The 26168-nt window shown below is 36.9% G+C and overlaps 1 protein-coding gene across 9 annotated transcripts in view; it reads left to right on the forward strand.

The window, feature by feature from the left end:
* Positions 1-26168, forward strand: part of PAPOLA (poly(A) polymerase alpha) — a 47732-nt gene that overhangs the window by 19116 nt on the left and 2448 nt on the right. For 2 of the 9 annotated variants that reach the window (XM_074868742.1, XM_074868737.1), the window contains 14 exons: positions 1091-1180; positions 1273-1411; positions 2846-2918; positions 4392-4512; positions 5449-5533; positions 9793-9846; positions 10602-10721; positions 12242-12351; positions 13919-14040; positions 15690-15832; positions 20261-20361; positions 21940-22160; positions 22541-22630; positions 24270-24344. In XM_074868742.1, coding sequence (XP_074724843.1) covers positions 1091-1180; positions 1273-1411; positions 2846-2918; positions 4392-4512; positions 5449-5533; positions 9793-9846; positions 10602-10721; positions 12242-12351; positions 13919-14040; positions 15690-15832; positions 20261-20361; positions 21940-22160; positions 22541-22630; positions 24270-24344 — 1544 coding nt within the window. Of the gene's footprint in view, positions 1-1090; positions 1181-1272; positions 1412-2845; positions 2919-4391; positions 4513-5448; positions 5534-9792; positions 9847-10601; positions 10722-12241; positions 12352-13918; positions 14041-15689; positions 15833-20260; positions 20362-21939; positions 22161-22540; positions 22631-24269; positions 24345-24503; positions 24606-26168 lie in introns of those variants that run through there. The other 7 variants (XR_012628952.1, XM_074868744.1, XM_074868738.1 and 4 more) reach the window with 7 other exon arrangements.

Here is a 26168-nt window from a genome sequence, read left to right on the forward strand (position 1 = left end):
TGTCTAGAGATTAATGGAGCTTGCAAGACTTGTGTGAAGCACTATCTATTTCAATAAAGATGTGTGCATGTTTTAATTTGTGTATGTTTTTAATATGCATAAACATACATGAAATTGCTTCAGTGAGAAATTTGGGATATCAAATTACTGTCAGTTTGAGGTCAGGTCTTTAGTATCTTACCAGTTTGTGTAACCCTTAACTTTTCTATAATACTGCAGCTTGAAAAATTGTTATTTATGTACGGGACAGTAGGGGCTTCAGCCTGTATGCAACTTGGCGAGGAAGAGGAGCATGTGAGAGATGACTGGTTTCTGTTATGAGATGAAAACTTGATAATTTGAGATTACCACAGCATCTTGCACTGTTTTGTGAAATTCACGTTTCCGCAGTCTCTAGAATTCATACTTCCTCTTAATTGCTTTGAAAGGAATTCCTACTCTTAGATAATACAACTTTTTTTAAAAATCAAGAATCAAACAGTTAATATTGTTATCTATGAAGTTATCAAAGTAGTGATACAACTCGTATGTTTAAAAACTGTTCTTTTTAGCCTGTTGTCATAAATCTAAACAAAGCTTTGACCTATGACTTGCAGGTTTTCTGTAGGTCCATGAAGATTCATGCTTTTCTAATTTGTCTGCACGTTCTGTGATATACTGCATGTAATCCCATGACAGCAGAACTTAAAAATTTTTTGTTTCTTAAACAGCTTGTACGATTCATTAATAACAGAAAATCAAGTAGCATTGTGTACTGGTTTTAACCCAGCCAGCAGCCAAGCACTAAGACACAGCACTATTCTAGCTGCTACGAAGAAAAATTAACTCTGTCCCAGTGGAAATCAGGATACAGTGCAAAACTGTGTGCATGAACTGTCTTCGTGAGTGCTGCTGTAAAACAGCAAAAAAGAAAATTAAAAAATCAAATGAAAATATGTTAAGCTTTATAATTCAAAACAAAAGTGATCAAAATATGAAATTAGTTTCAGCATGCTCATCTAAAAAGTTTGATAGCTTTGAAGGTGAGGGAAGAAAAGCAAGGAAAAAAACTTTGGAGGCAGCAAGTGTAATGGATTCTTTCTTTTGGCAGGTTGCCGGGTAACCGATGAAATTCTGCATCTAGTACCAAACATTGACAACTTCAGGTTAACACTGAGAGCTATCAAACTGTGGGCGAAACGTAAGCAGTTTTATTCCAAAATTTGTGAAGTTTTCATTAACTCTTGTGGTTACTAATAACTTTTTTTTGTCTCTCTCCTTCTCAATCCACAGGCCACAACATCTATTCCAATATACTAGGTTTCCTTGGTGGTGTTTCCTGGGCTATGCTAGTAGCAAGAACTTGCCAGCTTTATCCAAATGCAATAGCATCAACTCTTGTACATAAATTTTTCTTGGTATTTTCTAAATGGTATGTTTTTTTTAAAATTTAGATTACATTAAAATAAAATTGTTTGTAGACACTAAATTTTAGTCCTGTTTTTATGGTATCATTTTCAGCTGTTATCAGATTAAGATGGTAGTTATAAGCATTGTTCTTGCTGCCAGAAAGTTGCTAGCTTGAGACTTTCAATAAATCATCCCCCGTGTCTTGTTCTTAAAGTACCCGAAACAAAAACACCCAGTTTTTATTTAAAATTTTTCTTTGTTCTAAATTTGTTGTAACTCAACATTACTCTTTAGAGCAGACACCCCAAAGTTTAAAGTATTTTAACATTTGGATACTAGGATAATGGGAAAAGGCGGTATGTTAGTATCTGGTTTAGGCACATAGCTTAGATGCAGTTTAGGAGAACAAGTGGCAAAAGTGTGTTTTAGTCTTGTCAGTGTGAAGAGGTAGGTGTTTTGGCATTACATATGATTTCATACTCCTGAGCTAGTTACATCAGAAAGATGGTTTGAATAACTCTGATGGGAACAAGGGGAATGTTCCAAGTAAATTTAGAATGAATGGGACAAAAGTGTACATTGCAGATTACAAATGAATACTCTTTTTCTTGAAAGAGCATGTCTGGATACCTATCTTCTTCATGAGTCGTTGACAGATTTTAAGAATCATTATACCAAGTTGTTTCTTCAAGTATAGTCTCTTCTTAATGTGAAGATAATTTCTACAGTTTCGCTGCCTTGAATCCATAGGCTTTATAGGCTCTTTGAGTTACCTAGTGTTGAGTAATATCTTGCCTCACTAAGCTAATAGAGGAAAATCGTTTGCAAGCTCTGTTTGATGTGTTCCTTATACTGCTGTCCATTTTATATGTGCATAGCATGGGAGCATTAATGTACAAATACCAAGAGATTAACTTACTTCTCTTTATAGGAAGATAACTTTACTCATGGGAGTAGAGACGACTTGAAGAACAGAAGTGTTACTTTTTTTTAGTGTTTCATTCAGCACGGTTTCTTTTTGTCTTGATTGGAGGTTGTTTTTCTAATAGGTACGCCTGGTAATGATGCTATAATCATGCTGGCTGTTTCTTCTGTAGTTTGTCCATGGAACAGCTAGCTTGAAGATGGACCCAATGTCAGTCTTCATAGAGGAATTTATCTTTCATAGGTATATTTCAAGAATTTAGAGTTTACTTTAGTTACCTAAACCAGTGGTTATAAAGCTCCAAGACTACAGAAAATTCGTTGTTCTGATGCCCTGGAGAAGTTAATTACAGCTGTATGGTAGTTCAGCAATACATCTTATTTAAACAACCCTAGTTAGACCAGCTTAGTCTTGAGGAAATGATGCTTTACCTTGAGAGCAGAGTTAAGGATCGCATTCAAAAGTATTGTTTGTTGAACATACATGGTTGTATCCAATAGTCTTATTCAGTGCTACAATCTTTTTGAACAGGGAATGGCCAAATCCAGTGCTATTGAAACAGCCAGAAGAATGCAATCTTAATTTGCCTGTATGGGACCCAAGGGTTAGTGTATTATTTTTTCCCCTATAAGTCACACTGTACAATAAATTCAGTTGCTTAAAGAATCCTAGGTGAACTTCATTTGGGGTTTATTAAACTTAATGTTTTGGTATTGTGTCTTCTTTATACATAACCTCTAGTTCTCCTGAGTGTGGAACAAAGCTTAATTTTCTAAACTGACCTCTTGAAGCACACTTGCTGAACAGTGTACTTTTTACTCCCGACTTTTGCAACAACTGATCTTAATAAATATTCAGCATAATTAGATATATGCCTTAAAGCAATGCATTTTTAAAAAACTACTTATCTTAAAATGGTTTGCTTCTGACTTAACCTGTTACTTTTGCAAGTGTATTGAATTCACTTCAGTGCAACAGTCACAGCTGGATAGGTTTGGTTCCATATAGTTGTAGTAATGTGTCTTTTTATCTTGGACCAAAGAAGATCATAACTTGAAGTCTTTAAGTTGTTTTGTATAATATTTGATCTCCATCTTTGTAGCACTTACATTAAGAACATTGGACATTAATGTCCTTCAGGCAGTCAATAAAACAGCTTGCAGCAGATGCACAGCTCACATTCTGAGGTTCCAGGAGGGCATAGCATGAATGTGTTTGCTGTTATGTCAATTTTAGAATAGTAGGTGTTCAACTAATCTTTTTTTGGTGAGTAGTGTAAGCACCAGAGGTTGTGTGCCCTTTTGTACTTCAGTCTGTTTTTCTGGTTGACAAAAGTCCATGTTTTAATAATGTGAGACAGCTGAAAAAGTGTTCTGGAGTCTTGCTGTTATTCCTGGGATAGGGGATTTGAGGTCAGTGTGTGATGGGAACTGTCTGTGTTGTAGCTGAACAGAGTGGGGTGAGTTAATAACAGGGTTTTATCTTTAATTTACCATCTACAAGATTGCTACCCTAATGCTATTTTAAATGTATCTTGCGTGTGTGTGTTTTGTCCCTTTTTTGTTTCCCTGTGTACTGTTTAATAAAAAATACGTTAACGCAAGTGATGCTTCTGTCAGGTTGCCTAGAGCCTCTCGTCTTCAGCTGGCTTTTTATTTTCAGTAGTGTTACAGAAATAAAGTGTAAAATATTTTTTGCAAGCTCTGAAGACAATCGTTCTTCTGAAGGTGCTCATGTGATGAGGTATCCATGTTTTGATGTGATCACAAGCTAATTTCTATTAAAGAGAGAAATTGTTCTGTTTAGTTGGTATTTCTGGACTTAGAAATGCCTGCATCCTTGATCTTGATGTGCTGACAGGTTATAACTCTCCCACATCACTGTGGTTCAGAATGATGTCCTTTGTGAAAGCATTATCCTTGTTTTCCTAACTTTCTCTGAACTGTTGGTAAATTTACTTGGTCTGCAAACTAAGGTCTCTTAGAACTTAAGACTCAGTTGTAGTAAAGGGAGAAATCCAAATTTTTTAACTCATGTGTATGCTTGAAGAAAACTGATTGGCTGTTGTTATATATAGGTAAACCCCAGTGATAGGTACCATCTTATGCCTATAATTACACCAGCATACCCACAGCAGAACTCTACCTACAATGTGTCCGTTTCCACACGGATGGTCATGGTTGAGGAATTTAAGCAAGGTAAGTATTATCTTATGCTCTCTATATAATTTTTTCAAACGGATTTAAAATAGTTCCATCGTGGGTATGCTTTGTGAGGGGGGAGGTGGGAGGATGTTAAATAGCTTCTTGACATGAGATTCTCTTCTGAGGGAGGTAGAACTTGGCCTGTTAGGTTTATGTGGCTTAAATTTCCAAATTCAGTAGAGACTTCTGCATATCTGTCCTTCACTCTATAGAAACAGGGTAATTAATTAGAATGGCTTGTGCTCTGAAAATGAGAGTTAATGGTACAATATCTTTTATTTGTTTATTTTAGTGGCTTTAGATTGTGTCATGCCACATGGAAGATTAGTGTAGTAATCCCACTTGATGGCTGTTTCTAGACCTGATATAAGACAACATACTTTCTCTGAGATGATCTAGATTTATCCTAGTAATCTGTTTGGATAATTCTAGTAGATAAGAGAAGATGTTATCAAAGCCAGGAGTAGACTTGATGCAGAGAGCAACTACCAGTAGCTCTCTGTGGCAGAGCAGTAGCTTATTGTCTTACTGTTTCTTTGCCTTGTTGTACAGTGCCTTGCACAAGAGATCATTCAGTTACTGTAAGGAAAAAGATCTCTATCTTCTTTGGACTGAGTAGTTACTGTGGCATACACAAAAGATTAAATTGAGCTGTGTTACACTGCTAAGCAAAAATATGTGAAATCATCAGTCTGATCAATTAACATACACTTCTAAATGTTTTTTATTGAGGTTCTTTTTAATAATAAGATTTGTATAACGAATGACCACTTAAGGTATGACTGGAATATAAAGCCTGTTGATAAATTCCTTTGAATTTGAAGGGGGGAGATAGTTCATAGTAACCTTTGCTAAGTTAATAAACTGTTTTTACTCTGGATACTAAACTGTATTTTAAAAAAAAAGTTTAAATTTTTTTTTATAATTTAGGTCTTGCTATCACAGATGAAATTTTGCTGAGTAAGGCAGAGTGGTCCAAACTTTTTGAAGCTCCAAACTTCTTTCAAAAGTACAAGTATGTATTTTATGGCATGGCAGAATATTTAAAGTTTTATCAGTTAAAATATTTAATGATGCTCTGTAGCACAGGATCTTAAATATACGTGCATTAGACTTACAAAAAATGTTAGGTTTTTTCTATACAGAGGGGGAGTGAATGAGCTATTGTCCTTTCTCTTAGAAAACTAATAATTTCCTCAGATGCTTTTTTTTTTTTAGTATTGTTTTCAGAAACCTGTTAGTCCCTCACCAGATATTTAGAATGTTACCAGTTAACTATACAATTGGTATGCTACCAATAAAATTGAAGACATATCAGCTAGTTTGACTAACAGAAATGTTCTTTAGTGGTGTCAGTAAGCATTCTAAAAATGGGTCTTGCATCCCAGGAAACAAGATATTAAAAGAACTAATTCTGAAGGTCGATATTTAAGATGAATACGTACTTGAAACTGTGTGTTTTCTTCTGTCAATATAGTCAACAGTTCACTCTGATAATAAAAGATATTTTTGCCATTGTGTTGACTAACTGCCAGATGTACTAGTTATTACTAGATTTTTTTTTTTCATTAAAGCTTAAGGCTTTTGGCTCTTTATTAATACTCTTTCACACCTAGCTTCTCTAATTTTGTACTGTCTCTAAGGGAAATACTGAAGTTCACACTTCACACTTAGGGTTTCTAGTAATGCATTTGTGGGGCAGAAGCTTGTTAAATGTATATGGACTTGCTGAAAGTTGTATTTTTATAATAAATATGGATTATTCAAATACGGACTACATCTTCTTTGCCCTCAGTTGAAATTGGAGACCCATTTTTCTTGAGTCAAGATCAAATATATTTTACACTTGTTTCTGTGTTGGGTGGTTGGTTGGTTATGTACTAATCTAAACAAGATTGAAATATACAGTTCCCCCATTAAAAGAGACTGATGACCTTCATAATGTGTCTGTGTTTTGTTTCTATATCTTTTGCATGATAAAAGCTTTAAAACATTTGGATGGCTTTTATGTCGTACTTTGGAAATTAAGTTTTAAAACACTTAAAAGAGCACTGTAAAGTTTTGTATTATTTTTGAAGTTAAAAATGGGCTGCATAGAAATCAGTTTCTGCTCAAGAGGCTGCTAATAAGTTCTCTAGCACATTTTCTTAGTTTCTGTCAAAGCTAGGAAAAAATAGTATGCAATAACTGTGGCTCTGGTCAGATCTCCATCTGAAAGCTACGTGGTTTGGGTTTTTTCCCCTCTTCACACTCTCCTCCTGCTTAAATTGCAGATGCCTTAACTTGTTCCTGCTGAAATTCAAAGCAGTGTATAGTGCTCTGCCAGATAAAAGATCTGATCCTTGCTCTGAGACATACTTTTTCTTCTCTGAAAGCATAGCTTTAGTGATCTGTATCACTCTCAATGGCAATTAGTTGCTAAACGTCTATGTTGATCGTAAATGCTTTTGACTTGCTAGCTGCATTTAAAATAATCAAACTTCAGTGATGTGTGACTAAGGAAATCTGGAGGCTATTGCATACCTGCATGGCAGGAGCAGATTAGAAATTGGGAAAATGGGGAAATCTGGTTCTATTTATTTATTATTTATTTCACATATCAACAATTACTTAGAGTTAGGGAGTTACAACATGTGTTATCTGCCCTTCATGTAGGTTTAAATTTTTCAGATGTGGGGGAAACAACAACAAAGAACATAGACTTGCTGGATATGGTGTTTTACAGGGAAATGACAAGAAAAATTTCAAATGGATATAACATGAGTATGAAGTGTTACATGAGAATGGAAATTATTAGATCTTAAAACCAAGAGGGAAGTATGGTGATGAGAGAAATAACACTCATTTCATGACCTTTAGCGTATTGTTTCTCTGTTAGAAAGACAAGATACCTGCAAAATAAGTAGAATACAAACATACCTTTTTAAAAAAGTATTTTGAACACTTACCTTGATAGGACTTTAGATGAAGCACTGGATAATTTAAAGTGTAAATCCTGGACAGCTTAATGAAGAAAAATTGAAATGAACGTGTTCAGGTGTTCTCAATTTTTTCAGAAAGTAGTATGACTCTTAGCAATACTTTTGTGTTTTTGTAGGTACAGGTATTAATGGTGCAAAACAATTCCATAATATCTCCATTAGGTTATTTTTATGAAAAACATAATGCTGATAGGGAGACAGTGGGAGAGAAACACCACCAGTTTCTAAAAAAACCCCAAACCAAACAAAAAAAGACTAAACCCATATACTTCAAAATAATACCCTGCATCTAAAAAACACCACTGAGAGGTAGAAACTTAACTTCAGAATTTTTTTGTTCTTTATCATGAAGTAATGGATACTTCTGCATTCTTTGTGATAAAATTATGGATGAAGAACTCATAACAAATTTTGTCTTTGTAAAATTTAGCAGTGAGACCTTGGACTCTAAAACTAAGTACATTTTAAAATAGCATAAGCTGTTAAAAATTAAGTTTTACTGAAAATGGCAATAGCAGATTTCCCGTGATTAATTCCCTCTCAGCACTGTTTAACGGTTGGGGTTGGGGGGGGGGGGGGGGAGAAGTTGCATCTTTTCCTTTTCTTTCTTTTTCAGCTAGCACTACATCTGCAAAAACATCTAATCATTATACTTATTTTCATAAATAAGGCTTCGGGTTTTTTTCTAGGTGCTCACCAGCTAGTTGAGGCTTTTAGACATAGCCAAATTCAAATTTTTAAATTGTTTTTCAGAAGTTTATTTCAAAGAGCTGCTTTTAATAAGTAACCAGAAAAAATGTTTTTTTCAAATACTTGCAGATTTGAGATTTCTTCTAGTTCATACATGGTTAAAAACAACAAAAACTTAAATTGTCTTTCCTACTAAATGAAACAGTCTGCAAGTTTGTGTGCTATGTATGACGTAGGAATCTTATGGATTATAGTTGCATATCTAGTGCTCCTTAGAAGAAATTGATACTGGAAATTAGTAACTTCTCATACAGAATTAGAGTAAAGGACAAGCAGCTAAAATGAGGATTTCAATAAGATAACAGAAAAAACTCCTTAACAGTTTTTGTATGAAGCAGTTAATACTGCCAAAATGCAAAAAATAAGTAGACAAAATGCCCTCTTCAGAAGAAGGAGGAATTTTCTCCAAATCTCTCTTTTCCAGTCCTCTTTATTTCATTGACATGGTCTGGATTCAAAGGACTGTAGCATTTAGCAGGTTTTTTTTTCTCTTGCCACCTAAAGATAAGTACAGAAATGTGTTGTTACTGATTTGATCTGGATTTACTGTTTCAATTTGAAGGCCTGTATATAGCATCAGAGGACTCTCTGCACCATAGTTTTTCACCATCATTGACCTTGTATTCCTTTCTATGAGGTATATGTATTAAGGTCTAATCCCTCATGTTATTAGTTTTCTTTAAATCCTGCTCTGAAGATACCTAACCACACCGTATCAGTATAGAGTAATGACAAGTTGGATGACTTTGCATGTTAAAACAGACTTTCCAGCTAAACTTCTGAAAAACCTGGCTGTAGACATATAAGGTTCCCACACCTGCCTCATTATGAACTCAAGTTAAAAGTAATTATCTCCCATTCCACTGTTCTTGGACTTTTTTGTTTAAAATACCATTCTTGCTCTGTATACTGTTTCTTTGAAATTTACTTACAGTGGGTATACACTGATTATCCTGGAATATAATTGAGAGCTTAAGAATTATCATCAGAGGAAACATTCCTTATGAAGTTTCAGATAAGTGTCTTCAGACAATTCTAAAATGCAGATATAGAATTTTTTAAAAACACATTTGATAGTGTTACTTTTGACTTTGAACAAATGCATATGTGCTAACCACTCTTCTAACTTCAGAAATAATGTTGTGACTAAGACAACTGACGTGTATAGATGGTTGTGAACAATTGGTTTTACTTGCAAGTAATCTCTAGTAGTCAGTTGAATCGCTGATTCCATTAGGTATGGAAATACTTGTACTGTTTTACAACTAGAGCTATGTTCTTGGCCTTTTATTAGGTGGTATTAAAGTGTAGTTGCAAATGTCTCTAAAATCTGAAGTGTTTTGTGAAGTCTGTTAGTCACATGCTTTGAGGGACATAGCCCCTTTGCCTACTGAACAATGCTTAATTTTATTATAGGGTATATATTTAAGCAAATAAATCTGTAGCTTGCAATGTAGAACTTACTGCAAAATTTTAGTATTAAGGTTTGAATGTGTAGTTTTAGAAGTATAAATAGAATAGCATATTGTCTTTATCTCCAAAGGCATTATATTGTACTTCTAGCAAGCGCACCGACAGAAAAACAGCGACTAGAATGGTGAGTATAATGCTTGCTATTTAAAAGAAAAACAAAAACCACCAAACAACAAAAAGAAAAACCTGTCAGCACGGGATCTAGTGTATCTAATATCTTTTTAATTAAATGAAGTGGAGCTTCAGTGTTTCAAAATTAAATGGATGAAGATGGTACACTTCTGAAAAACAGTAAAACTGAAGAACCAGGGGGTGAAGGCTCTTGCTTGAATTTTGCTTCTTTACAGCACTGTCAGGTTCACTTTACAAATCTTACGTTCTTAAGCCTTACTCACTTCTTTTAATAAGCAGTATTGAGGAGGTATGTTTTCAATCTCTTGAAATACTGTTTCTCAAAACAAAAATGCCTCTTTCCCTTGTTTCTGCTCTCTTATTAGATAAGTTTTAAGATTGTCAGGTATTGGGAATTTCTTCAACTTTAAAATTCATCGTCTGAAGCCAAAAGACTATTGGAGAAATACGTAGGAGTTTCTTGTTGACTGCCTTTTACTTGATGTGTAATGTCTTGCTATTTAATCCCACTTGTAAAATCAGGCCATAATGAGAGCTTGAGGGCATTCTTAAGCTTCCCTTGCATTAGTTTTTGTAATGTGTTCACTTGGTTTATTGATCTGAATTATCTGTCATGTATAGTGCACTAGTTCATTTGTACTCTCAAATATTAGTATAAGGAGACTGTTGAGGATTTTATCCTGATATGTTAGATACTTCTATTACTTCATATTAATGAGAACTTGCTAATAAGTGACATCTATGCAGGGTGGGCTTGGTGGAATCAAAAATCCGTATTCTAGTTGGAAACCTGGAGAAGAATGAATTCATTACACTGGCTCATGTGAATCCACAGTCATTCCCAGCACCCAAGGAGAATCCTGACAAGTAAGCAAAACTGTTTTTTCATGTAATGGTAAGAAACTAACTTAGTTAAAATGCCAATTCATTAACAAATAAACTAGTATTTGTATAGAATCTTAAATGGATTAATATTTAATGACGGGCAAACAGTTTTAAGCTCTTCTTAAGTACTATTTGTAAAATTAGATATTCTTCATTCTGTATAAGAATGTTTCTAAGCCAGACAATAACTTTAAGGAAAGAATATATTTTTGTTAATAACTTTATTGCATAATTTCTTGCTAATTGTGGTAGCTACTGCTACTTAGCTGCTGTTGTTTAAGCATCTAGCATCAGTTGGCATGACAGTTCTAATTATGAGGCAGCAGTGAGAATCGGGTAGAACATCAGGCACAGTGGAATTGAAATCTTGAGTAACTAAGTATGCTTAATCTTATTAAACTCAGCAGTTGAGATGCATATCATTTAAACTTGGTAATGGTTGATGTTAGAATTCCTGGCCATGTGGAAACAGTGAGGAGAATACCAATCACTTCGAACTGTTGAGGATTATATATGTTTTTCAACTCCTCCCCCTCCTCTCCCCCCCACCTCCTCTACTCAAAACAATGATAGCAGGTGTGTGGGCTAAAAACTCTTTTTAAGACTTTTCTATTTCTAGATAATGTTGGTGATACTTTTTTTTAAAGTTACATAAATTAACATGCATGTTCCAAGTGAAATTGGACAAAAGCAGGCAGTACCTCTTCAGCACCATTTTAGTGGATAAATACAACTGCCTGTATAAGCACAGGCTCCAATGAGCTTTTATTTCAGAGGACTTGATGTGGGCAAAGCTTTTAGGAAAAGTCATTTCCCAATGTAAACAATGTATGTCCTTTCACCTGACTGCCGAAATTAATTAATTTATTCATTCACTGGAAAACAGTGTTGTTCTGAAGTGGTTTTATAAGGAAAAGATACCTGAATTAAACCATTAAATGTCTTGAGCTGCTGTAGAAGTGTTACAGTATATTCTGTAATAGAATATAATAGTTCATCTTCCATGTATATTATGTGAAAGTGAGCTGTAAAAGGGAGGCTCTTCTTACCTGAAAACTGCACTTTGTGGTCAGTTACAGCTAAGAAATTTGAGAGGTGACAAAATGGTAGTTGTTTAGTTAAGGAATAGATTCTAACTACTTTCAGGGTCAGGTGCTGAAAATCTGTTGTCATCTTTCAAATCTCTTTCCTTCACAATTGCAATAGCTAGTTGTAACTCCTAAATTGAGAGAATCTCTACAGCAGCACAGTTGAATGAAGTAATCTACTGATGATCTTAGTTCATTAAGTTTGCTGGAGATAAATGTTTCAGTGTTTCATGACTCTTGTGAATGAAAAGGGAATGTCATTAAGTCAGGTTGGTTCTTTGCTTTTCTGTGGCTAGCTTCCCATTGCTAAGTGGAGCTAAAATGTACAACTGTTGTCCATTGCAGCAGATAACTTACGAGAATATTCAGCTCTTCTGTCAGTATTACATGACTTGTTTTATATAAATTTTCCAGGGAAGAATACCGTACAATGTGGGTGATTGGGTTGGTGTTTAAGAAAACCGAAAATTCTGAAAATTTAAGTGTTGATCTTACCTACGACATTCAGTCTTTTACAGACACAGGTGAGTTTTGCTTTCTAGATGTTCTGGTATTAATGTACCTGTTGAAGTTACTGTTTTATAATTTTGAATCTGATGTACATGCACTACATTCAAATCTGAAATTTGTCTAAATATATGCATTTTTAAATGAAGTAGCATTTCATTAAAATCATTGTAGACTGGAATGCATAGTTTTCTGTTCAGTTTGTAAATACACTTTCAAAGCTAACCAACCTAGCAAACAATTTCTGTTTGTGTTGTGGGTTTCTTTGTCATCTCAAATTACTGTGGGTCTGTCTTCATTGTTCTTAATCCATCCCAAAAACTTCTGTTTGCCCTGTCTTTTGGAATAGATCCTAAGATTTTATCAAAACTACCGAAGCATTTTCAAGAATTAAATTAGGGAATAGCTTGCTTTTTAGTGGAAGCAGGGGGAGGAAGAGAGCCATGAAGAGTGAGCTAGTTTTCCTTGTATTGAAACTTTGGTAAGGTCTGATGTCAGGAATGTAGAATACTTTAACTGTGTCTGGCTTTCCTGAGTGTGCCCATCCTTTAACTTGTATAATCTTTACACAGAGGTTTTATGAGCTTCTTCAATACTAAGAGTTAGTGTAGTAGGTCCTTTAATATGCAGTATTCCTTGAGCTCTTTGTGTGTGTGTCTCTTAAGAGCTTTTTAATTACACATTCACAGCCTATTCAGTGAGATTCCTTAACATTTGTAGAATAGACAGTGAATAAGGGAGATAACTCTTTAAGTTTGTGTATTTAAGATCTACAGAACAATTTTTTTTTATTCATACATCTGCCACAGCTTTGTTCAACATTGTATAGAAAGTTGGTGTGAAAGAACAACAAATTTTTCACTTTTAGCTGGCTTTACTTGAACTCACGATGTTGCGTTGCAGTGTAGTTCCTTTACTAGCATTTAACCATGTTGATTCACCAGAAGTAAATGTTCTGAGGTGAAGAGAAATAGCTCGTTATAGTAGACATAATGGAAAAAAAAACCCAAAAAAACAAAAAACAAAACCAAAGAAAGCCAAAACACAGCAGAAAAATCAAACATAAATCACTTCTGTATAAAAATGTAGTGGTATCTGAGTTGCCAGAATGATTTGTCATGTATTAGCTGACACACAAGCAATCAGCTCCTGAATTGGAACCCATTTGTTGTAGGAGCTGCATACATAAAAGCTGAATCAACTGTGAAGAAAATAGTTTTATGTAAATACTGTAATTCTTATGAGGAAATCTTATTTCTGTCTTCAGTCCCTTTGAGATGAAATGAAGAATTCACTTCAGAGCTGTTGCTGTTAAAACTTGTGAACAATATAGTTTAGAGAACTGCATGCTTGCAAGATATTTTTCTTGGAAAACAGGTCACCTGTTTCCTGAGTAATGTTCTAGTGTTTGTACTCTCAGTGCTGGCATAGTAGGCAGTTTGCTTTCTTCCTCCAGAACAAGGAAGCGCTGTGCTTGTTCTTGAGGGTAATAAATGTTCTGAAATGCAAATTGTTTGTTCCTGGGCAAGAAAGTGGACTTTGCAAAATGCTTTAATATATCTTAATGTTATTCTAATTGTGTAGTTTATAGGCAAGCAATAAACAGCAAGATGTTTGAGATGGATATGAAGATTGCTGCAAGGCACGTGAAACGTAAGCAACTTCACCAGCTGCTACCTAATCACGTGCTTCAGAAAAAGAAAAAGGTAAACTTGACTAATATTTGAGAGCAATGAAAATGCCATTGAGGAATGATTCCTCAGCTTTTTAGATTTACTAATCAAAGAACTAAAATCACATTCTGAAAGCTTAGTTTTACCTGTATAAGTAATGTCATCTCATTTGACTGTGGCAGTATTACTGGATGCACTAAATATAATACTAGATTTCCCAGAACATCAACAGCATGGATAGTGTCTTCGGGTCTGGCCGAAACTCCATATTTTGTTGGCCTTCCTAAACTAAACAGATTTAAACCAGTGTAATGAGGTTTTAAAGCTCTCTTGTTATTTTAACAAGTGGGTCACTTAAAGGAAGCATCTGTAACAATGCCAATAGAACAATCAGGCAAGCAATTCTTGCTATCTCCAGGTTTTTCCTCTGAAGTTGTTATTACTTAGATTTTCCTGTAAGCCTTCTAAATGTAAAATTGCAAGTCATCAAATAGAAGCAGAATAGAATGTTGAGCTTGTTGCTGCTTTTTTGTATTTAAGACGGTAGTCTGTTGCTGTAACTGAGGTTGAATACTTTGAGGATAATTTGAAGGAAAGTATTCTTCAACCTGTAACTTGGCAACTTTTGGTATTATATGCTCTTTTAATTAAGAGTAAAAGATTTAAATGACAGTTTTGACATCAGAAAGTTGCCCATTGACTAGCCAGTGTTATTTTCTCCCTCAACATATAGTTTACCTGTGTGGGCAGACATGAGAATGTTAGCAAAATCTTTAAGCTATTGTGTTGAATGTGATTTCCTTTCCATGGAGGCAGGAAGAAGGGGAGTGTAACTTTGAATTTAACAATTTAGTCTGTATTTCAAAATCTCTGCTTGTTTTTTGTTAGCTTAATCTGAGAGCAGTACAGGTTTGCTTGGTTTTGTGAATAGCTAAGCCACTGTTACGTACTCTGTTTAAGATATATCTGAGTAACATGCTTTATTACTATAGCTAGTTTATATTAACTACTTTTTTAAAGAATAGGAAATCTTGTATTGAAACCAAGTGTAAATCAGTTTATAATAGGTTTCAGAGGACAATGTAAATATTAAGTAACGCATCTCTTTTCACTAGTACTATGTCAGAGGAAGGCTTTTCTTCTCCACTGACTAAGTTCAAATCAGTCTCTAAATTCTTTGTATTAATTGTGGCTTTGGTGTATGTCAGTATTAATTTGAAGTTAATGAAAGCAGTATCTATGTTGTTCACAAAACCAAAGAAACTTGAAATAAATCTGAAAATAGAATTGCTAAATAAAATGACAGTCTATCTTATGTTTTTGAACTTCATTGGTTCAGACAAATCTGTTCCCGAGTTATGAAAATGTAAATGTTTGTAGCGACAGGATAGTGACTTATTTGCATATAAAAGGATTTGAAAATTGTCCATTTATGTTTTGCATTTTTAAATGCTCCTACTTTCAGGTTTTTTTTTTTTCTAAAAATGCACTTAAATTTAACTGCATTTAAGGCACACGTATATGCTTAGTTTATGGTGGAAGCTCATCGCTGCTAAATCACCTCTCGTTTCTCTTCACAAATGTAACGGCTAATATTTTGCATAACTGAAATATCATTTGAATCTTTTATTTTTTTAAGCCCTTAAGACTAATATAATTTTCTTCTGTCTTGTGGATTGCAGCATTCGACAGAAGGGATCAGGTTGACAGCTCTGAATGACAGCAGCCTAGACTTGTCTATGGACAGTGATAACAGCACGTCTGTGCCTTCGCCTACTAGTGCTATGAAGACGAGTCCATTGAACAGTTCTGGAAGTTCTCAGGGGTAATGAAGACTTTCAGTCTTGTTGCTGCTCTCTGTTCCCAAATGACTTGTGTTAAAAGCATAGCAAATACTGCATGTATGAGATACTACAGTTTTAAAGGTGTGAATGTTCCAATTTGGAGTTTGCAGACACTCTTATTTCCAGTTTGAGCACGAGAGCAGGGCTAGATTTGGGGGATAGGGAGCATGGCACTGGACTTCAGATGAGGAATTAAAAAGTTGGGTAAAGATGCTTAGAAGAACAAGGTAATATAAAAACTTGAGGGCCCTGCAGTAGGAGGCAGTGAGAGGTGGTGAGCAGGAAATTGAGCTGTGAGAGTGAGGAAGAGTTATGTGAGTTTTAGATCAAATAAGTTTTCTGTCTGGGAAATCAGTAGTGCTACTGCTATTACTGATGATATCTATGCAAATTAAGCTTAGGAACATAATTTTCCATTGTATTTTCAAAGTGTACATGTTAATGTTTATCTTAATCCTAACTTTCTGTATTAAGTCTTTTCCTATCTAAACCTCAATTTGCCCAAGTACATGGGATTCTACTCCTTTCAAGAGTCTCATGTTTGTCTTCTACAATTGTGCAGTATTAGATGTATGTTATAGGATGTTGCGTAGGATAAAATACTTAAGATCACTAAACTTATTCTTTTTCATCAGTGATCTTTTAGTTAGCTTTCCTTGCTAAATTATTTCCAATAGTTGATGCCACTGACCATGCTATTAAAACAAGTCTTATGATATCTAGGATGTCACACTTGAAGTGGAAATTGTCCTGTGTTCGTTTTAGACACGTATTGGTTCCCTGTTTCTTGGAAAAGAAAAAACAATTCTTTTGTCATGTGAAATCCTAGGCCTTTGCTTGGGAAGTCCAAATTGAAACCACAGTTGTAATGGTGTATGTAGACTGAAAACTACTTTCTGTTCTAGTCCTTCTACACTGGTTTTGTTCCATCCTTCAGGAAAACAGTTGCTGTGTTTTCCCCTGCACCTTATTTGGGCAGACAAAATCACAGAATCATCTAGGTTGGAAAAGACCTTGAAGATCATCCAGTCCAACCATTAACCTAACACTGACAGTTCCCAACTACACCATATCCCTCAGCGCTATGTCAGCCTGACTCTTAAACACCTCCAGGGATGGGGACTCCACCACCTCCCTGGGCAGCCCATTCCAACGCCTAACAACCCATTCTGTAAAGAAATACTTCCTAATATCTAGTCTAAACCTTCCCTGGCACAACTTGAGGCCATTCCCTCTTGTCCTATCGCTTATTACTTGGCTAAAGAGACTCATTCCCAGATCCTCTGCAGCTTCCTTTCAGGTGTCTCCCTTCAGCCTCCTCTTCTCCAGACTAAACAACCCCAGTTCCCTCAGCTGCTCCTCGTAAGACCTGTCCTCCAGACCCTGCACCAGCTTCGTTGCCCTTCTCTGGACACGCTCGAGTAATTCAGTGTCCTTTTTGTAGTGAGGGGCCCAAAACTGAACACAGTAATCGAGGTGCGGCCTCACCAGTGCCGAGTACAGGGGCAAGATCCCTTCCCTGTCCCTGCTGGCCACGCTATTTCTGATACAAGCCAGGATGCCATTGGCCTTCTTGGCCACCTGGGCACACTGCTGGCTCATGTTCAGCCGGCTGTCAGTCAACACCCCCAGATCCCTCTCTGACTGGCAGCTCTCCAGCCACTCCTCCCCAAGCCTGTAGCGCTGCTGGGGGTGGTTGTGGCCCAAGTGCAGCACCCGGCATTTGGCCTTATTGAAACTCATCCAGTTGGCCTTAGCCCATCGCTCCAGCCTGTCCAGATCTCTCTGCAGAGCCTCCCTACCCTCGAGCAGATCAACACTCCCACCCAACTTGGTGTCATCTACAAATTTACTGAGGGTGCACTTGATCCCCTCATCTAGATCGTCAATAAAGGTGTTAAACAGGAGTAGCCCCAAAACCGAGCCCTGGGGGACACCACTCGTGACCGGCTGCCAACCGGATTTAACTCCGTTCACAACTCTTTGGGCCCGGCCATCCAGCCCTTTTTTTACCCAGCAAAGCGTGCGATCATCCAAGCCACGAGCAGCCAGTTTTGCCAGGAGAATGCTGTGGGAAACGGTGTCAAAGGCCTTACTAAAGTCAAGGTAGACAACATCCACAGCCTTTCCCTCACCCAATAAGCAGGTCGCCCTGTTGTAGAAGGAGATCAGGTTTGTCAAGCAGGACCTCCCTTTCATAAACCCATCCTGACTGGGCCTGATCATCTGGTTGTCCTGCACGTGTTGTGTGATGGTACTCAGGATGAGCTGCTCCATCAGCTTCCCGGCCACCGATGTCAAGCTGACAGGCCTGTAATTTCCCGGGTCATCCTTCTGACCCTTCTTATATATGGGCGTCACATTGGCCAATTTCCAATCTGTCGGGACCTCCCCGGTCAGCCAGGACTGCTGGTAAATGATGGAAAGCGGCTTGGCGAGCACCCCAGCCAGCTCCTTCATCACCCTCGGGTGTATCCCATCCGGTCCCATAGACTTGTGTGTGTCTATGTGATGCAGTAGGTCACTGACTATCTCCTCCTGGAATGCAGGGAGGTCATTCTCCCAGTCTCTGTCTTCTGGCTGAGGAGGCTGGATTCCCTCAGTGCAACTAGTCTTGTTACTAAAGACTGAGGCAAAGAAGGCATTAAGCACCTCAGCCTTTTCCTCATCACTTGTTACCATGTTTCCTCCTGTGTCTAGCAGGGGATGGAGGCTCTCCCTGGTCTTTCTTTTGCTGTTGACATACTTATAGAAACATTTCTTGTTGTCCTTGACTGCTGAAGCCAGATTAATTTCTAGCTGGGCTTTAGACCTCGTGATTTCCACCCTGCATAGCCTCACAGCATCTTTGTAATCACTGTGAGTGGCTAGCCCCTTCTTCTAAAAGCTGTAAACTCTCCTTTTCTCCGTGAGTTGCAGCCAAAGCTCCCTGTTCAGGCAGGGTGGTCTTCTCTGTTGCCGGTTTCTCTTACAGCACCTGGGGACTGCTTGCTCCTGTACCATTAAGATTTTCTTCTTAAAGAGTGTCCAGCCTTCCTGGACCCCTATACCCTTCAGGACCGTCTCCCAAGGGATCCTGTCAAGCAGGTGCCTAAACAAGACGAGGTCAGCCCTTTGGAAGTCCAGGATGTGAGTTCTGCTGGCCCCTCTCCTGGTCTCTCTTAGAATAGAGAACTCTATTATTTCATGATCGCTGTGCCCTAGTAGGCCTCCAACCACCACATCATCCACCAGTCCTTCTCTCTTCACAAAGAAGAGATCCAGCAGGGCACCTTCTCTGGTCAGTTCACTGACCAGCTGTGTCAGGAAGTTATCTCCCACGCATTCCAGGAATCTCTGGGACTGGTTCTGCTCTGCTGTGTTGTATTTCCAGCAGATGTCTGGGAAGTTAAAGTCTCCCACAAGAACAAGGGCAAGCAATCGTGAGATTTCTCCTAAGTGCCTATAGGATATTTCATCCATTTCTCTGTCCTGGGTGGGTGGCCTGTAGTAGACTCCTACTACAACACCTGCCCTGTTGGCCTTCCCGCTGATTCTAACGCAAAGACACTCCACCCTGTCTTCACTACACTTGTACTCAAAGCAATCATAACAGTCCCTAACATACAGTGCCACCCCACCACCTCTCCTTCCTTGTCTATCCCTCCTAAAGAGCTTGTAGCCATCAGTTGGCACACTCCAGTCATGGGAGACATCCCACCATGTTTCTGTAATAGCCACTACGTCACAATTTTCCTGTTGCATCATGGCTTCAAGCTCCTCCTGTTTGTTACCCATCCTGTGTGCATTGGTATACATGCACTTCAGATGGGCTGATGTTTTGCCCCCTTCTCCCTTCAAATCTAGTTTAAATCTCTCTCAATGAGTCCAGCTAACTCCTGCCCCGATATCTTTTTCCCCCTCTGGGACAGGTGCATCCCATCTGATGCCAAAAGGTCTGGCATCCTGTACACTAACCCATGATTGAAAAATTCAAAGCCCTGCCGGTAACACCAGTCTTGGAGCCACAAGTTCATCTGTTAAATTCTCCTGTATTATTCTTCATCCGTCCCCGCAACTGAAGGGATGGAGAACACAATTTGTGCCCCCGACCCCTTAACGAGTTTCCCCAAGGCCCTGAAATCTTAACATTGCCTTAACTTTTGCCTTTTTTTAATGCAACTTCATACTGGTCTAAAAAACTGTCTCTGAAGTGACTCAGATTAAATATTTGAAATAGCTTCCATTGCGTAAGTTTGATAGTAGATTGCCAACACTCATTTCTGTCTTCCTACTATGACCTAGTGTTATAAGTTCTGCTCTGTAATGTGGGTAAAAATCCCATCAGCTATGGTTACTGGATGACAGGCAGATCATATAACACCATAGCTTTACTAATGTTTAGCATTTTGTCATTTTTCTCTTTTTAGCAGAAGCAGTCCTGCGCCAGCTATAACAGCAGCATCTTTGACCAACATACAGGCTTCTGAAGTCACTGTGCCACAAATAAATTCCAGTGAAAGCTCAGGGGGTAAGGAAAATGGCATAGTATATTGTTTATATATTTTTTTTTTGGTATCGTTTTTAAAGTAGTTTTTCTTCCAGTTTGAGGTCTTAACACATGATGTAACATGTTCTCCTTGATACACAGATTTAACTAATTTCTTTAGGACTCAGGAAATCACGGTGGAATGTTTTGTGCCACGATGTTTGTTTATTCTTTTGTTCTTAGGAATATGTTTGCCATTCACAATAGCAATAGTTTTCCAGTGACCTGATGCAGGTCTGTAATTCAGTTGGTCAGATGAGGAAAAACTATCTAAAGCTTGAAAAACAACTTTTGTATTTATTTTTAATCCATTTTGTAGTTAAACCCAAGAGGTTGTTCTATACTGTCTGTAACCTGTGGTCCCATGTTCTTGCTCCTTGTGCTTCATGAAATTGATTCTAGGAATTAAAAAGGCTCAGATGTAAGCAGAACACATGCTCCTTACTGATGTCTTCTCAGATATGTCCCACTGTGTGTGCTGACTTTATCCTCCATATTTTCTACAAAAAAAAAGTACACTTCACTTAATACTTAAAAAAAAAACCAATACAATTGACTTTTTAGTGAAAGAACAAAGGCCTCTGGTGAAAATGTTCACTTAGCAGAGTTCAGCTACTCCTCTTTTTGATGGAACTTTAGCTGCGTACAAGGAGCAGGTCAGAAATAGATGGAAAAGGGGACCAACTGGTTATCCTTTCAAGATCTCTTATTTCACTCTGACATGTGGGATGGTGGAGTTACGGTTCTCTGATTTTTATTATAAGTCACAGGTGCATCAGTGTGAGTTTGTCCATGAGCGCTAAATGGACCTTAAGTGACATGACTGGTTTTTGTGTTCAGAAGCAAAGCAGAAGTTGTTAATTCTTGTATTTTGGTTAATCAAAAACAGTCACCTGATAGTTATTAATGAAAAATTTCCTCAGTGTAACTTTTCTCATCCTGGAGCATCTACCTATGTGTGTGCTTATTGGTTTGAGGTAGGCAACTGATGAGGTAGAACTTTCTCATATGGAGCATTTTTCAGAAGGTTGTATGGAATGTCAGATCTTTATCTGATGCTCTCTGATGACTTTATATCTGTCATTGTGTACTCTGAGCCTGCGAAACGATAAGACTTTGTGTTTGAGTGACAAAGGGAGTATCAGATTCCTCTTGGATTTGATTTAAGGCAGTCTTCAGCAAGGCATATATATGGCCCAATACAGAAACAGTAAAACTTCTTTGGGTACCAAAAATAATACATCTATATTAGCACAGAGCTTTGTCTGGGCTAGTATACCCTGCTGTTAAGCAGGGTTAATTAGACCAAGCAGAGTGTCACTGACATGGCTACCCTATATCTGGTACAAGAATTATCTGTCAGAATAAGCTTGGAACTAAGCTGTGCTGTGTATGCACACCTGCTGTTCCAAACGTGATGTGTATACCACTAACTGTACCAATTCCTTGATGTCTACTTGATATCAATGGTTTTGAATAGAGATGAAAAATACCAGTGACTGAACTGAAATGGTTGTGTCACCTCATCTTGTTGAAGCTTTTTAAATTATTTATCCGTAGGTACTTCCAATGAAAGCATTCCTCAAACTGCCACACAACCAGCCATTTCTCCACCACCAAAGCCTACCATCTCTAGAATTGTTTCCTCAGCGTATCTATTAAATCCATCACCAAGAACTTCAGGAAATGTTGCAACAAAAATGCCTAGCCCTGTCATAGCAGTGAAAAGGACATCATCTCCCCATAAAGAAGAGTCTCCCAAGAAAATGAAAATTGAAGAGGTATTTGAGATTTTTGACATCATACCATAGCAATGTCCAGAACTTTGAATATTCATTTCGGCTGCAGAGTGTTGATTCTCTTATTTCCGGTTTCAAATATTTTGTTAAATGGGGTGTATATTTGCTACTCTGATTGCATTGCTGCTTTATGTCTTCATCTTGCTTAGGTGTTGGTGGTCTTTTATTATGCTGATACTTACCATGTAACACATATACTACATGAGCACAAATGCTTAGATTCTAAATTCTTGTCTTAAAAGCAGTTGTTTTATTAGAGTATAACATGTTCAGTCCTACAGCTGTCTTCAAAAACTCTTTATGACCTTTCTTGTTGATTTTTTTTTTTTTTTTTAAAAATACATTTGTATGATTTTTAATAGTTTCTGGGTTTGTTTGGATTTCAGCAGGATGAAATAAGTGAAGATACTAGCTGTATAGATTTGAATGAGCATGAAAAAATGGAAACTAAGGTATCTATGCCTAAACTATATAATTTTGTGTATATTAATCGGGAATCTTCCTTGTGAAATTACTGTGTTTTCTTCTAGAAATGACTGAGAGTGTTTGTAGGTATAGTATAGACTCTCCAGTGAAGATATCAAAATGATATGTTATTTTTTCAATGTATATGCCGATATTAATGAATTGCAGTACGTTACCTGCTGCCAGTCTAAGCTGAGCCTGTGTCCATGATCACATTAGGACAGTGATTTCTTTGGTCATTCACACAGTATTATGCATAGCTAAAAAGTTAATTATGATATTTGCATTTAAATTTGTTAAATCAGATCAGGGATATGTCTATATGCCTTGCTTTGCCTGCATCCCGAACTTGATATATGTTACTTAAAGACAGTTGTCCTATGTAGTCCATTGGGATTTTTGCATGTTGGGCTGAGAATCCCGAAGCCAGGACATTGTTCACTGTTTAGATTTAAAAAAAAAAAAAATTTGAATGATTGTAAATAAATCTTTTCTGGTAGTGAAAGGTGTATATAAAGTTATGGCACACCTTTTGGGGATTTCCAGAGAGTCAAGCATGCCACTCCAATATCTTAGAGTTCAGCAGACAGTTTTTCTGCGTATTGGTGAACAGAAAGGGTGATAGTCTGCCTTTAGCTTTATGATAGCAGCTTTCCGCTTGGGCATATACAGGTTTTGTAGGGCACGTTCTGTTGTCTTTGGAATACTCTGGAAAATATGCTGAGAAATTAAAATATCTAATAAAATGTTGAAGTGCTGTGGTTTATAGTTTCCACACCCTTAAGTGAGGAATTATATCTTGTTGTGTAGTCACCTTGAAACCTCTTTGAGCTCCAGACAGGTGAAGGAAGAAATGCATGTAAGCATTTAATCCTAACATTGAAAATAGATCCTCTGGATACAGATGATTATAAAAGACATAGGTAATCCTGTTAGCTTTTATTGTCAGTCTCCTCTAAATCTTATGTCCTTAATATGCATGGAAGGAAATGGAGCAGTGAGCTGCTTTAACAGAAACATAGGTTTTTCTCCATTGAAACGCATGCCTTTTTGTTAGGGTATGATTTACTAAATGGTACAACTTTAACAGCCTGTTTTCCTTAAAATGACAATGTGCCACTGTCCTGCTTTAGTCATGCAGTCGCACTGGTTTACCTGAAAGACTGGCTCTGATATTCATCTGTTCATCTAGAAAGCTGATTCAACCCATTAGAGTAGCAGGAAAACCCTTCTGGCAAAATGGCAAAAGGAATGGAAAAGCAGTTGAATTTTCAACAAATTCAGTAGCTTTTCACATGGTCTTCCTTGATACTACACTTATCTTGAATGAATTGAGTGACATGTAATGTTTTCCTATAGGATTCTGTATAAAAGGTGTTAAGTGATTAAGCAAGTGACAGTTGAATGTAGGTTGTGTTGATGTCAAATTCCTAATCAGTGCAGTATTCTCTGGTGTGGTGATTTCTGTATTATAAAAGGATGGGTATCGATGTAGCAACTACCGATACTTGCTTTCTTCTTTTGCTGTATATGCACAACTTAAGGCATTCTGGTTAATGGAGTTCTGTTGAAATAGCTTTTATAATTGGTAGTGGTGTAACTGTGGTGATGCTTTTGGTTTTTTAGGAGCAACTTGAGACAGAAGTGAATGTTAATTCTCAAACAGAAACTCTTCAGACAACTTCTCTGCAAGCTCCTCAGGTAATGTTTTTGAAAACAACGCCTCTGTGTGTGCGAATCTGTGGTGAAAACATTGAAATTAAAATGAGTCCAGATGTTAAAAATAAATGTATAATTTTTGATATAAATCCATTGTATGGAAAGCTGCTTGTTGTTACTGTCACAATTTTTGTGTTTTAGATGGTCATTGATCTTAATGAGTGTGCATTGTAGCTAAACATGTATGGCTTGCCATACAAACTGACCGAAGCTGGATTCGCTCTTCTGAATTGTGCCTTCAAAGTAAGGGGCTCAGTTTATTCCTTTGTGCTTTGCACATCACAGAATAATCCTTTCTAACAAGGAAACAAATGCTTTAAATAGCTGCTGCTCAAAAATATTCTGGTAGAGGTTGAGAATGTCTGAAATGTAACTTCAGATTCTGATACTTGGTACGAGAGAGAGAGAGAGAAGCAGTAATCTTATAATTCATTAGCCAGCTGTGTTGCTTCATTGCAGGTATTACAACTGTAAGGAGCATTGGAAAAATAGACATTAAGTTAAGAATTCTGTGGCATTCACTTAAATTCTTGTTCCTAATATTGTAACAACTTTTAGAGAACATGTTTTTACTAGCATTTTCAAGTTTTCTTAGTGCTCTACCAATTAAACTTTCACTATCACAAAGCATTCTATGCACACTTCACTGATTAAATGATGTGTAGTAAATGTATTGATTGAAAAAGGAGATATATTGTAATAGTATTAATGGTATTATTGGGCTTTTTTAACTATATGGCAAAAACTGTAGATGTTACATGGACACTCTAAACGGCTTCAGGGAAACTTTTAGATCATTTGGTACACCACATTTATCTCACCTATTGCTGAGGGATGATTATATAAAGCTTTGTAGCTTTAACAAGTTGTGTAGTTGTTACTTTAGAAAAAGTAATCTGGAAACTGCAAAAGAATGGTGGGCCTCTTCTGTCATTTTTCAGTATTCTCATTGGCTTTGTTTAAAACACTGCTCATGTTGCAGAAAACAGAAACATGTTAAACCACAGGTCAGCACCAACCACAGTGGGGTACTGGAGGTGGGGGGAGGCAGGAATTCAAAGCTCTATTTAGCCCTGAGTCCACCTTGTGTTGTGCTTTGCTACCCTATCAGTTCAGTATTAACTTGATTGATTTATTTTTTTTTAATAAAACAACAATTAGGAGCAGTCAGTTAAATGCAGTTTTCCACATGTATGAAATATACCTTATATTAATTTTGAAAGTTTATAATGTAAGAAAACATTTTATGATAAATCATGGGAAATAATGCATAACTGTATTACTGGGATGGCAAATAATCTGCTGCAGTGGAAGAGAAATACTTCAAAGTTTAAATAAAAAACCCAACCCAACAATAGAGGCTTGTTAAGCGTGTAAGACATTAATGAATCGTACTGAATCTTGGGAGAGTTCCTTTTCTGTGTTTTTCTTTATTTGGCTTTAGATGTAATTTTGCTGAATGAGTTTTAAGTCTTTTAAGTGAAAAAGTGTTCACGTTATTTTCAAGGTGACACTCTTAACCCAGTCATATAGCACTTTATACCTTTTCCATGTAAATATAAACCAGTATGAAAAGTTGGAAATTTGTCTTTAAAAAGCTTTTAAACAGTCTGAAAAGGAATGTATGAAAACACATACTTTGCAAAAGGGACAGTTTTTCATCATTCGTCTGTAAGGGACTGAGGTTAACACTGAATTGTTCAAAGGAATTTTTAAATATTTAACATGTAGATGAGATAGTAGATGTCACCAATCAGGCATGCTTACTATGTGGATATTATATTTTATTATAGTACAGGTTATTAG

This window comes from Strix uralensis, chromosome 4 (assembly GCF_047716275.1).
Source record: "Strix uralensis isolate ZFMK-TIS-50842 chromosome 4, bStrUra1, whole genome shotgun sequence".
In the NCBI taxonomy this organism is placed as follows: domain Eukaryota; kingdom Metazoa; phylum Chordata; class Aves; order Strigiformes; family Strigidae; genus Strix; species Strix uralensis.